At 38.5% G+C, this 13,430-nt stretch overlaps 1 protein-coding gene and 1 long non-coding RNA gene across 2 annotated transcripts; one reads left to right on the top strand and one right to left on the bottom strand.

Moving 5' to 3' along the window:
- Window positions 1-134: 134 nt before the first annotated feature.
- Window positions 135-10,144, bottom strand: opn3 (opsin 3). The gene is made up of 4 exons (XM_055021713.1): window positions 9,736-10,144; window positions 7,582-7,901; window positions 3,955-4,206; window positions 135-2,855 (listed from the first exon to the last, which is right to left on the bottom strand). The coding sequence occupies exons 1-4, from the start codon at window positions 10,046-10,048 to the stop codon at window positions 2,571-2,573; spliced, it is 1,170 nt and encodes a 389-aa protein (XP_054877688.1). The 5' UTR covers window positions 10,049-10,144; the 3' UTR covers window positions 135-2,570.
- On the top strand, window positions 4,069-11,539 carry LOC129352631 (uncharacterized). The gene is made up of 5 exons (XR_008604903.1): window positions 4,069-4,188; window positions 4,327-4,465; window positions 5,065-5,189; window positions 9,730-9,877; window positions 10,686-11,539. It is a non-coding gene; the product is annotated as an uncharacterized LOC129352631 (long non-coding RNA).
- Window positions 11,540-13,430: the final 1,891 nt, after the last annotated feature.

Below are 13,430 nucleotides of genomic sequence, written 5' to 3'. Positions count from 1 at the left end.
TTGTATTATTTTGACTTTATTCTTGTAATATTTTGAACTTTTCCTCTACTAAGGTGATACAATTACTTTTTTATCATGTCATCCCAACTTAGCTTTCCCCCCAAACATTAAAAAACAAAGAGGCCACTCAATCATTCAGGTCCACAGTGAAGAGGGTTTTTATTAGACATGGAGATCCATTCATTATGTCTATTCATAGCTGACACCCAGGAGGTTATGTGTCCCACCCTGATCTCATCTCCTTTTGCCTAATTACACTCCTGCAATCCTTACATATTCTCAGCAAAAGCCACTTCAGTGTCGGCTCTCATCGCACTGGTAAATGAGACGAAGTACACAAACCTGCTGGCTTAAAATAGAGTCTCTTTCCTGAATCCATACAGTAATATGTATTTATGGGTAAGAAACTAAAGCTTTATTTTTTTATCTTCTTTACACACTTGCAGTTGGGTACCAACCAAAATGTATCACCATAAATCACAAGCTGACCTGAACGTCGCCGACCTCTTAACCTGCAAAAACAGCAGATATTACCAAGTATTACCAATATCTGAATACACTTTAAATAAGACAAAACTAATTTAATAGTAACTTTTCAGATAAATAAAGGGGCTTGTTTTCACTCAATATTGATGAAAGAGTTCTAGTTTCACTGGCAGATTATTTCACTTATGACTCGAGACACCCAACATGGATATAATAACGTTTTATCGCAACACTGGAAAAACAGAATATCTTCCAAAGTATTTTTAGTCTAGTTTCTGGTGCAGATATCTTAGTTCACTTGAAATAAAACAAAACTAACTTAGAAATAACTTTTTAGCAAGATATATGAGCTTCTGTTTAAGTAAATAATTCATTAATATTGATGAAAAAGTGCTAGTTCTGTTGGCAAACATTTTTCCCACGTTACACGTTAATTTATCTACCAAAGGAACTGGTTCTTTTTCAGCAATCGTAAGAAATTATTTACCTTAATCAAGTAAATAGTCTTGCTGAAAAGTTATTTTTAACTTAATTTCATCTAATTTCAAGTTTTCTAAGATATTTGCACAACAAACTAGACAAAAATACTGTCACAAAATTGTGTGTTTTTGCATAGTATTTGTGGTACTGTTGCTACACCAATAAAAGCGACAATAAGAACCATTTATTACTTATTTTTTTTAAGGTAACTATGGCTGCATAGCCCAGCAATCAAAGCCTCACAAACACAAATACTGCTCCTGAAAACATTCAAAACTTTCCACAAACTTTTACACAGTCCAGTTAAACTCCATTTAATAATATTTTCAAGTGTAATTTTATTAATGAAACAAAATTATTATGATAAGATATTCATCACAATGTAATAAATTCCCACCCGTACCTGGAAAAATGTCTTGTTATAAGTGAAATGATCTGCCAGTGGAAATAGCACTTTTTTGTCGATACTTAGGAATTATTTACTTAAAACAAGCTCCTAAGTTTTGCTGAAAAGTTTCTTGTAATTTAGTTCTGTCTTATTTCAAGATATTAGCCGTGGAAACTAAACCAAAAATACTTTTGGTATTTTTGGGATTTTGTGTTATTGCAGAGTTAATACTGAACATAGTAGCTGTGTTTCCGTTGATAATAAGTGCGCAAATTGGAATTGCAGAAAAAAATTTGCTTAGGACAGAATTTGCACTAGGATGAGGTGGTTCAGTGTATTTCGCAAAACTGTAATGGAAAAACTTTTTTCGCATGTGTTCAACTACCGGGTGTTACTACATCCTTCCTGTTGTCTCATAAATTAAGAAGGGAAGTGGTTAGAGGATGGCCTGTCACAATACTGTCACAATATATTCTATACTATAACACATCTTGCTGGACGATAAATCATCCCAGAAGTCATTGCGATAAACAATAATGTTGTTTTGATGCCATTTTCAAGTAATACAATGGTAATCAAAGATTATTAAGCTTTAAATTGTAATGAAGATTTAACTCTGGAACTGGAAGGCATTTTAAATATCAAAACTAAATAAAACAACAGAAACAACAAATAAAATGAATTTTGAAAACAAAATTATCCCTCGAAAGAAGAGCTAATTGAGATCAAAACACCAAACTGAAGATTTTTTTTATCATCCAGTTTTTGGTAAAAAAAGAGAGAAAATAGAAAAACAATAAATCATGCAATTGGAAATTATTGATATCGTTTTAATTTATCAAGGATTAATTGATTATTACTTATTGCGACAGGCCGATGTAGCATGTTTTTTAAATGCCGTTTCTCATTTAACGTAAACACCACAATTGCAAAATTGTGTTTTTCCGGCGTTTCCATTTGTAACGGAAACGCAACCACTCTGCCGCATACTGCATGACATAAAACTAGTTAATCAACTATGCAATTACCTACGTAATATCACCAAGCCGATGTCTAATGAGGATGTCCCTTCTTTACGACTCGTTTAAGTGTTGTTGGGTATTTACAGACAGTTGTAAAAAGTCTGGGGCTGCATTCAGAAACAGCCGTGGAGGTCAGGCGGGGTTAGTTTGGCTTGGAATTGTTTGGTCATAAGGCATTACCCAGCGGTCAAAGGTCACAGCGGCCTCACTTGGATGACGTTCACCTGCGAGGAATCTTGGGCCTTGGAGGTGACGTCGAACTGCTGGAAGTTGTCGCTGGTGATGATGAAGACGATGGAGGAGGAGTTGAAGGTGACCCTCTTCTTGGGCCGGTCCCTGGAGTCGCAGGCGCTGGAGACGACGATGGGGCGGATGGGGCGCTCGGCCGGCGTCCGCGGCCGCTCTTTGAGGTTCTGCTGCAGCCAGGAGATCTTGTGGAAGAGCCGGGAGCAGAGCAGCTGCAGGAAGTAACGCCGGAACTGGAGGAAGAGGATGAAGAAAACAGATGAGCATGATCATAGGTCAGTAGAGAAGCCAAAAATTACCATCAAGTAAGAGAAGTAATTCTGCAACATACTTTTACTCAAGTGAAAAGTTGCAAGAAATTACTCAAGTCGGGGTTAAAAAGTATTTAGTAGAAAGTCTACTCATGTACTGAGTGAGTCATCAAAAAAATTGCATCATCAGACGGACTAAAATATAAAGTTAAGCGGAAATGTTAGTATTTTAAGGCCCAAAATGACAATAATTAATTCAAATAACAAAAAATAAGAGGAATTTTCCCAAATCAATTTCTTTGAATAAAAAATTTATGAAACTTTAACAAAAACTAAAATAAAAAAATAAATAAATATGTTTATTTTTCATTCAGTGACCTGATAATCCAGAAATTTGACTCCAATTAGATTAGTGGTATTTCATAATAAAATTACTGAAGTAAAAGTGAAAAGTACAGCGTAGTAAAAATGCACCTAAAAGTAACTTTTTCAAAAAAGTTCCAGAGGCAAATGTCACTAATTACTGCTCAACTGTGATGATGATGCCAGAGAGAGAACTTGCATTATTTTGCAATCACTCAAAAAAAAATACATTCTTAAAAGGTATTTTTGGTCTAGTTTCTTGTGTAAATATCTTAGTACACTTGAAATAAGACACAACTACATTGGTATGGAAAAATCCTTTTCTTAAATATTAAATCTTTAACCAATTTTTATGTCATATTTATCTATTGTATTTAATTAAGCTAATTGAACCATTTTTCATAAGCTAGCAAAGACAAAGAACAGTTCTCATTAACTGAAACCTGAGTCCGACAGTTCACGGCATAGAGACGTTGACAAAAATTTGATCGTTCTTTAACTAATTTTTCTCTGATCACATCACATAAATAATTTCTTTCCATCGATATCTTCAGTTTTTCTTTTGAGTTTTAAGCCATTTATCCATTTTTATTTCAAGTTAGCTACGGCTAGCTGTTCGCGTCGCACGTTGACGTCACTGTACGTCAACGGTTGTTACGTGCAGTACCTTGCAGACCACTAGGGGCGCTGAGAAAGACTGATTTAGAGGATTACAAACCTTTCTGCTCATGAACACGTAGATGACGGGGTTGTACGCCGTGCTGGACTTGGCGAAGAAGGACGGGATGATGGCCATGGTGGGAGAGACCATGGCCTTCCTGCCGAACGCCTCCATCATGGAAACCACGGCGTACGGCGTCCAGCACACCAGGAAACAGGAAATCATCAGGAGAAACATGGCCGCCACCTTCTTCTCGTAGCGCAGGATCTTTATAATCTGGACCGTCTGCAGGTCTTGGAGGGAACGCAGCTGCAGAAAGAGACAATTAAGACTTTAATGTCTTCAGCTGCAATGTTTCATTTCAGAAATTTTTGTATTCAATTCCAGTTTGTAAATCTAATTTCTGTTTTTTTTTGTTTTTTTTTGCAGACCGACAAAGGGATGTCCAAAGTGTGGCCCGGGGGCCATTTGTGGCCCATGTACTACTTTGGTGCCGGCCCCAACTGCAATTCAAAAGTGATACAAATTTGGCCCGTGGATGTAGATGCAGACTTAATTTACAATCACGGTAAAAAATGATGCCAACATAATTTTCCTACACAGAAACATGTTAAGTGCAACAAGTTTTAAGAAAAGTTAAAGCATTAACAAAAGTTAGAACTGAGTTTATCCAGAGACTTTAACTTTATAAAACTGACTTTATTCTTTCTTAAACTTGGCTAAATACAAAAATATTTGGAGGTAAAGGGGCCCAAATCCTGTTCTTATAACTGAAAAAACCCAAAGGAAACTGAAAACTTATTAGTTATTGCAACAAGTGTATTAATAAGACTGCCTTAGAAAAACAGACTGTCTTTAGTCAGAGGGTTCTTCAAATTTGCTGCAATGCAGACTGCTGCAGCCGATCTTTGAAGAATTTTCAATTAGTATGAGTTCAACATAAAAAAAAATAGATTTGAATAAAAAAGTGAGCTGTAATCATTTAATAATCGTTTTTAGTGGTTTAATTCATAAAATGTTTGAATTGTTTCTCCATTTCCATGTCAGCAATCTGCTGCTCTCTCCAGGTCTTTGAACGCCTGACGGGTTTTTCTGTGTCGGGAAAAGCAGGGCAGCTGCTCTGGAGTGAAATCTGAAGCATTCAGAGTGTTTTTTTTTTCTTTGAAGATTTTCCCGGATCGCCGTGAAGTGCGATGAGACTCCACTCAGGCTTCGGCGCCGTTCTGGGAATTTTCCACAGCTCGAATTCGGGGGTCTCAGAGGAGGGAGCTGCTCACACTTCTAGCAAAATGGTGAATATTTAAGGGAGGAAACTGATTCACAAAGACATGTGGGTCACTTGAACTGAGTTAAGACCGGTTTTCTTTTTTTTCTTTTTTACATGCAGATTTAACATAATGAAAGAAATCTGCACCAGCATAAAAAATCCATAATTGAGTCCATATTTTCAAAAGAATAGCTTAACATGAGGTGATATCAGGTAATATTTTCAATCTGAGCTCACTGTGGGAGATACTAAGGCAGAAATGATGAAATGAACACAACGAAGTGGAAATGTTATCCGAGCGCAAACAATTAGAGGAGCTGACCTGGAAGATGTGACATTTAAAGTTGTTAAATCAGAGCGACAGGAAGTGATGTGATGTGGTGTTTGTGCTTCAGGAGTCTAAAAACTGACCACAGCTTATGAGCACTAAAGGTTTGTTGTTTATGTTTTTTATCTTTACGTGACAGTGTCTGGTGATGAGTATGTTTTTTCTTTGGGTGAAATGGCTCTCTGCCCTGGGCGGCTCGATATGTAGGGCAGCAAACGACAGAAAATATCACCTGAATCTGATTTTTTTCTTGCTTATTTTATGTGGGATTTGTTATGGTTCCTTAAACAGATTAGGACAATTCAATGGCCTAAACAAAACATGTTCCTCATATTTTTTTCCACAAAATCATTCTTAGATACTAAGATTTTAGTCAGAATGAGCCATTTTAGGGTCTCTTGACACTTTAAATCCTAGAAAGCTACTGTTGGCCACGAACCCCCAACTCAACGTTTACAGTCGCACCTGAAAACAGATGCGCAGCTGTACAACCGTACATCTTTGAAAAGCAGAAGTGGAGCCTCCTGTACAACCAACAAAAATGCAGTAAGAGGTTTCTGGATTTTAAGTCAACAACAAAACACTTGTCTTCTTCCGGCAGCCATTGTATAGCGCAAAAAGAGGTACAATCAGCTGACCAAATATGCTGGAGTTCAGTTTGGGTTGCTTGGTAACAGACGGAACTCTGCTAGGGTTGCTAGGTAACAGTGCTGATTTGTGACTTGGCAATCTGGAGGTGTTTGAAACGGCTCATTTTTTTAAATGCTTGATTCGTTTTTAGAAGTAGTTTAGACCCAAATGGAAGTACAAAAACATGAAAAATTTAAATTTTGCGTAATTGGGACTCCCTGTGGTGTGCCCAATGTTGTGATAAATTATTGCTGTGATTAATTAAATAGCTATTTTAGTATTTTTAAAGGAGTTTGAACCACATTTAAACATCAAAACATACATATTTATACTGTTCAGACCACATCTGAATTACTCTGCCAAACAGATTCTGTCAAATAATGTTTGGAATTTATGAATCTTTAATGTATTTGTGAAAAAACAAAATCGAGGACAATTTCAAAACTTTCTTGAACTGATTTAAATAAAACAAGCATAGAAACGCAAAACATACACTATTTACAGCCTCATGTTTTACGTTTATTTCAATATGAGTCTGTAATTTCAGTTACATAATAATGCCTATTTTTTACTGAAGGGTCTTTGTTTCCAAGGTAAATTTTCTCCCTTTTCATTTGAAAAATAAGCGTACTTATATAAAGATGGATGATGAGTTTATTTTATGTGTTCATTTCCTTTGCATGTCATTACTTTGTGTGGTCAAAGCTTCATTCTTGTTCCTTCCTGCTGATTTGCAACTGTTCATCCATCATTAGCTTCACACCTGCTGCTTGTCTGGATGTAATTTGGATCATTTAAAGTATTTGCCTGTTTGGGATTCTTTTCTTCCTGCTCACTGTGAGCTTGATGACCCTTTCATTTTGGATCTCTCCTGCTGTCTGCTCTGCCTGTTTGGTCCTTTATTGTTGTTACAGTGGCAGAAGGAAACCTGTGCTTTAATGCAAAACGGCATGCAGCAATGCTATGATGATGAAATTCTTATCACAACGTTTAAACGGCTAGTGGGCAATGATTAACTTCATCAATTAATCACATTTTTTGGTTTTTGAAGATTTAATTTAGATATTTTCCCCACCAGTGACCCTGTTTCTAAAATGTAATTCAAAACTAATTTATCCCTGTTTCTATATTAATGAGTCAGGACGTAACTATTTCAGGTATCTAATGGTCAGAATTATGGGTTTTCTTTTTTTTTTTTAGCTAACATAGGCTTTTTATTGTTTTTAGTTTGGTTTAAGTGCTAGAATGAGTATTGAGGAGACAGACTTTATTGTTGGGATTAGAACATAAAACCAGAAAAGCTTTGAAATGTCAGCTTTAGAGAACCAACGGAGGATTTGCCGTTTCAAAATTAGGAATTTAATATGATTGAAATGTCACCTGCAGGGAGAATTTATTCCAGCAGAGCAGAAGGTGTGTGTCCATGTAAAACAACGAAACCGTACAGCCGCAGCCTTACCATTCTCACTGTATAAAGGATGTTGCCATAGCAGTAGACCATGATGCCAACGGGCACGAAGAAACACGCAAAGAGGAAGAAGAGGATGAAGGAGGCGTCGTTTGGGTCTTTGGACGCCCAGTCCAGGGAGCATCCCAGCTGGTGGATCTCTAACGTGTAGCGGTTCCAGCCCAGCAGAGGCGCCCCGGTCCAGGCCAGCGAGTACAGCCAGATGTGGGCGATGGCCCGCCATGCCCAGGGAAAGTCCACCACCTGAGCGTGCACCACCCGGATGTAGCGCTCATAAGCCAGAGCCGCCAGCGTCATGATGGAGACGATGCCTGGGAGGAGAGAGAGCGGCGACTCAGCGTCTCTTTGGTCCGACTTTCATCACAGTCGTCATCAAACTCAAGATCCAAGACGAAGCTAAAACTTAATCTTAAATGAAAAATGTATAAATTTTTTGCAGTTTTGTTATGGAACGATTAATCGTGACAAGTTACGATTAATCGTTTCATCCCTAGTTGTAAAAACAGATTTTCATCTTGCAGACAGTCATTTATTTATGTTAGTGTTTCAAAACTGACTGAAAAACTTGGATTTTTAGTAAAAATCTACCGGATCCCAATGTACTTAACCAATGAAACTCGTTACACACAGAGTGATACATTCCGAGCATCATTGACGGTTATTTCACTAATCGATTAATCACGATTAATCAATTCAAACTACTGTAAAAAATATCAATTTTTTAAAATAAAAACATCTTTTAACACCTTTTTGTCAAGAAAAAATATAGATTACAAGACAAGGAATTCAGAAAAACATCAATAAATATGTTTTATTTCTGTTTATTCTCAGAGCTTTTGCAGTTTTACAAACATAGTTTTTTTAAAGATGAAGCATCAATACCTCGTCTTTTCCTGCAGCTCTTTAATCTCTGTGACCTTGGATCGTAAGACAAAAGAATAGATGATTTTCAGCTAATTCATGAGTGAACACTCATTCATTTAGCTTAAACTTTAATTATCTTCCAGGTTTGCTTCATTTTGTGAAGCCAGAGCAGGTTGCCACATAAGATGTACAGTACGAGAATCGATGTGAACATCAACTTTGCATCTTTTTGATCTGCAATGTCTCCTGTGTCATGTTTGAAATGCAAACATGAACAAAAAACAAACACGTCGCTGCAGTACTGCGCGCTGGCAGAGGCAGGCAGACGCGTTCCTCACATCCTGCAGGCTCAATGCAATGTCAGCTAAAGGACGGCAGGATGACAGGAGTGGAGGGCAACTGTCCAGCACTCCCATAATGAGAAGCAACAAAAAGCAAAAAAAAAAAAAAGCTGGAAGGGTTTTTCTAATGAGCTCATTATTACTGGGCCTTCCTCTGGGCTGGGGGTCGAAGGGTGGTGGGAGCCAAAAAGTGCCTGTTCACACTTCATTATTAAATACAGCTCTGCTTATGGTAATGAGTGGGGATGTGTGTCATCCCAACGAGACGTCAGCTGGAGAAAAACAGGCAACTTCCTGATGAGGTGACACATTTAGGCTGCTGGATGCTCAAAAAAGCTTCCAAGGTCTTTTTTTGATTATTTTATACATTATTAGATATTGAAAGTATAAATAAACACATAATTCAATTCATTTTTGTTAAATAACACAGTAAGCATTATATCCGCATGATGCAATGACATCTATAGTACAAATAAACAAATCATTTTTGTTAAATAAAACAACCAACATGATGCAGCGCTCAATTTAAATAAAAATAGCATTTTGAGCCTGTTTTGTGCAGTACTAGAATACATAAAAAATGCTAAACAATTCAAAGTCTTCTTGTTAATTAAATAGGATTATATCTGCATGAAGCAGTGATCCCAATAGTCATAAAAATTTGTTTTAATTGAAAAAACAACTTTACAAACCATTTGATAGAATATTAGAAATCCATAAAATATGGCAAATTCTTTAGTAAATAAGACGATAAACATCTTATAATACATTTTAGTCAATTAAATGTAATATATTATGCATTACGCACTATTTTGGATGGTTGTGGATGTGAGTTGACTCTGAAATAAAGTATCGATTAGGAGTATAATCAATATCTGGTCATATAAACTAATAAACAAATGAAACATAATAATAATAAACCCTTTCTTCCCAGACTCACCGAACAGGCTGTTGCTGAATCCGTCCCAGACGCAGGTCGCCTGGCTCCAGATCCACCTGCCTTTGACGCACGACGCAAAGGTGAAGTTGATCCCGATGACCGACACCAGAAAATCACTGAGGCTGATGTTGACCAGCAGCAGGTTGGTGGGCGTGCGGAGCCTCTGGAACCTGCAGTAGAGTAAAATCACCGCCACGTTGTTGCAGAACCCGAACACTCCGATGGTTCCGATGGCGACCGCCAGAAGTTTGTAGGTTCCGGCCGCGAACAGGTACCGGTCCGCGCTTCGCTCGGTCTCGTTGGCCGGATTCATCTCGACGTCGCAAACTTGGTTTCCAGCATAGCGAGGCGCACGAGAGGCGAAACGGCGGGGCGCGCGCCGCTCATTCAAACGGCGAGCGGCGCGAGCGCGAATGAATGCAACTGGGTCAATGTGACGAAGTCAAGGTGGACCAGAACCTGAGCGTTTCCTTTCCGCGATACCTTTCAAATTAAAGCGCAGAGTTTGACCCGCGTGCAGTGTGACGTCATAAAGGTGTAGCAGGTTTGGCAGTTCAACTTAAATGTTTCAGATCTTCCTGCAAAGATGCAGAAATCAAAGCTTGTAAAGTTACACAGTAAAAAGTTAACTGTAAACTTTATATCATTATAAAGGGAAGAAACTGTTGGCGTTCAATTTACAAAGTCATCATGTTATTCATAGATTTGCAAATGTTTAATTCACAAACTAAATATTCAGCTTTCAAATTAAATACTTAATTAGAAATCTAAATATGTAGTTTATGAACAAAATATTTAGTTTGCAAACATGATTTAGCTCCAAGTTAAATATTTATTTTGCTAACTAAATATTAAATTCTAAACTAAATATTTCAAAGAAAAACTAGAGAACAGTGTTATCTTCTGATTTGTTTGTTTTGTAACTTTTTTCATATTTGTTTTGGTCGAAGCGTTATTATGGATGCTGTGCACCAGGGAATCATGACGGGCAGGACTCGTGTCCCAGAATCCCTTTCTCTCCTCGTCTATCTAACCACCGGACCAGGAAGTGACCTCGAAAGGAGCAGCAAAAGCAAAGGAGGTGGATCAGCATTGTTTGATGATGGTGTCATTCAGGGCATGTTGCTGGGAGATATTTTCTTGGAGCTGTTAGCAGATCAGGTCAGTCAGGTGACTGCTGTAGCGTAACAGTCTTCAGTCAGAGGCGCCTTCTGAGTCGTTGTACGACGGACTGCTACCAGAGATCCATCACGATCCACAGCTTTTTGGATGAATGAAGTAATTCTGATTTGATTTGATTTGATTTGGAAACAAACAAATCAAATCAGTGGACAAGATTTAACTGGTTATGTCACTTTCATGAGTCTCTTTGTGTATTTTATTAGTTAGCATAAAATGCTGTTTACGCCTCAGTATTTCTTATTTTTACTTTAAAATCAGGCGACGTCGGCCGCCTTCCACTTCTGACTCGAAACAGTGAAACTGACGACAGCTGGAGCGTCTTCGTTTTCCAGGCCGCAGCTCCATTTTCCGCTTTTGTTCCCATTAAAGACGTAATTACAGCCCACATAATGGGCTTTAAGCGTTTAATTACATGTACCACTTTAACTGCAGGACCCTCTGGGGCACTTCAGATCCAATTAAAAGTTAATTCATTAACATCCAGAGCATTTCACAGATGTTTGGACTTTTGTTTTACATCCAGTCCAGGTGCAATGTGTGTTTTTTTAATATTCATCGTCTCCCTGGAGCTTCTTGTCCTTAAAGGGGAGAGTTTAGCCGTGGAGTTTAATGAAGTTATGGAAGAATAATGGGAGACTCAGAGCTGGAAGAGGCTGTTGAAACTGTGTCTCTGTGATGACATTAGTTACTTTACTGTGAAAATATTTCAAGTATGGATACAAACATAAAAATATGCATTCTCACCCCTCAGGTTGTTTGTCATTTTTTCCATTTGTCACTTGATTTCAAAATGGACGCCCAACTTCAGCCCTTTAAACCAATAAAATGTTTCCTGTTTTTATGACTTGTTTGAACTTTTGTCCCCGTTAAAGACACATAGAAAGTACGTAGATTATGATTAGACTCCAAACATCTAATTGGTGACATTAGTGCAAAAATAAATTTTTCATGATATATATTGTGGCCATCTTGAAAAACCAAAGAATTATCAATAAGTATTATTTCTATGGATCCAAATATGTAATATTTCACTCCAAAAGTAATTATCTGTAAAATTCTTATGACTAACGTTCAGGAAATATTACAGTGAGCTACAATAAATATCGGCAGTTTCAACACAAAAAAACAAAAAAAATTCCTTGATGACAATGACGGCCATCTTGAATTTTTCAAAGAAGAATGCGTCTGAGATCATCTGTTCCAAGAGAAAGATTTAGCTGAAATATTAAATTGTCTGATATTCTACAAACTTAACACTCCTGATTTTCTGACATTTCTCCGTTCCTCCTGTTCAGAGAGAAATGTGTCACAGCGACATTGTTGATGTGTGACCCCATTTCTCTGTGCCTACAGGTGGGTTAGAAATAGCAAATCTTCCTCTCTCTCACACACACACGCACGCACGCACACACACACACACACACCACACAGGCAGCAGATAAAAGAGAGCGGGTTGGGAATGTTTTAATTATGCTGCTCTGACTCACTCTGGCGCGGCTCATTCTCCGTTAAAGGCTTTTCGCTGAAGGTTCAGACGAGGCGCCGCGTGGATTTACGTTCTGCTGATGCGTCGATTTCCACCAAGGACGCTCAGAACGATTCGCCGCCGCCGCACAACGCTGCTCTGACACGGACCGGGCTTTAACTGAGCCACTGCCGCATAGAGAGGAGCTGACAGGGGACCAGCAGTTAGAGCAGGCATCCAACCAACAACCATCCAACCGTTCATCCAACCCACCAAACATTCAACCAACAAACAACCATCCAACCGTTCATCCAACCCACCAAACATCGAACCAACAAGCAACCATCCAACCGTTCATCCAACCCACCAAACATCCAACCAACAAGCAACCATCCAACCGTTCATCCAACCCACCAAACATCCAACCAACAACCATCCAACCGTTCATCCAACAAACAACCATCCAACCGTTCATCCAACCCACCAAACATCCAACCAACAAGCAACCATCCAACCGTTCATCCAACCCACCAAACATCCAACCAACAAGCAACCATCCAACCGTCATCCAATCCACCAACATCCAACCAACAAGCAACCATCCAACCGTTCATCCAACCTACCAAACATCCAACCAACAAGCAACCATCCAACCGTTCATCCAACTAAGCAAACATCTAACTAAACATCCAAAGAAACATCCAACCAAACATCCAACCAACCATCCAAGTAAACAAACATTCAACCGTTCATCCAACAAGCAACCATCCAACCGTTCATCCAACCCACCAAACATCCAACCAACAAACAACCATCCAACCGTTCATCCAACCCACCAAACATCCAACCAACAAGCAACCATCCAACCGTTCATCCAACCTACCAAACATCCAACCAACAAGCAACCATCCAACCGTTCATCCAACTAAGCAAACATCTAACTAAACATCCAAAGAAACATCCAACCAAACATCCAAGTAAACAAACATTCAACCGTTCATCCAGCTAAGCAAACATCCAACCAAACATCCACCTAACTATTCCTCCA

Source organism: Poeciliopsis prolifica, unplaced genomic scaffold (genome assembly GCF_027474105.1).
Source record: "Poeciliopsis prolifica strain line A6 unplaced genomic scaffold, Auburn_PproV2 SCAFFOLD078, whole genome shotgun sequence".
In the NCBI taxonomy this organism is placed as follows: domain Eukaryota; kingdom Metazoa; phylum Chordata; class Actinopteri; order Cyprinodontiformes; family Poeciliidae; genus Poeciliopsis; species Poeciliopsis prolifica.
The sequence above is the reverse complement of the archived record's forward strand: the minus strand, read 5'-3'. Positions and strand labels throughout refer to the sequence as shown.

Bases quoted from the DNA above. Each gene is read 5' to 3' on its own strand.
- opn3 (XM_055021713.1), bottom strand. From the start codon at position 10,048: ATGAATCCGGCCAACGAGACCGAGCGAAGCGCGGACCGGTACCTGTTC. The intron at 7,902-9,735 runs GTGAGTCTGGGA...CTCTCCTCCCAG, and splicing joins ATTCAGCAACAGCCTGTTCG to GCATCGTCTCCATCATGACG. The intron at 4,207-7,581 runs GTAAGGCTGCGG...CTCTTTCTGCAG, and splicing joins TCCTTTATACAGTGAGAATG to CTGCGTTCCCTCCAAGACCT.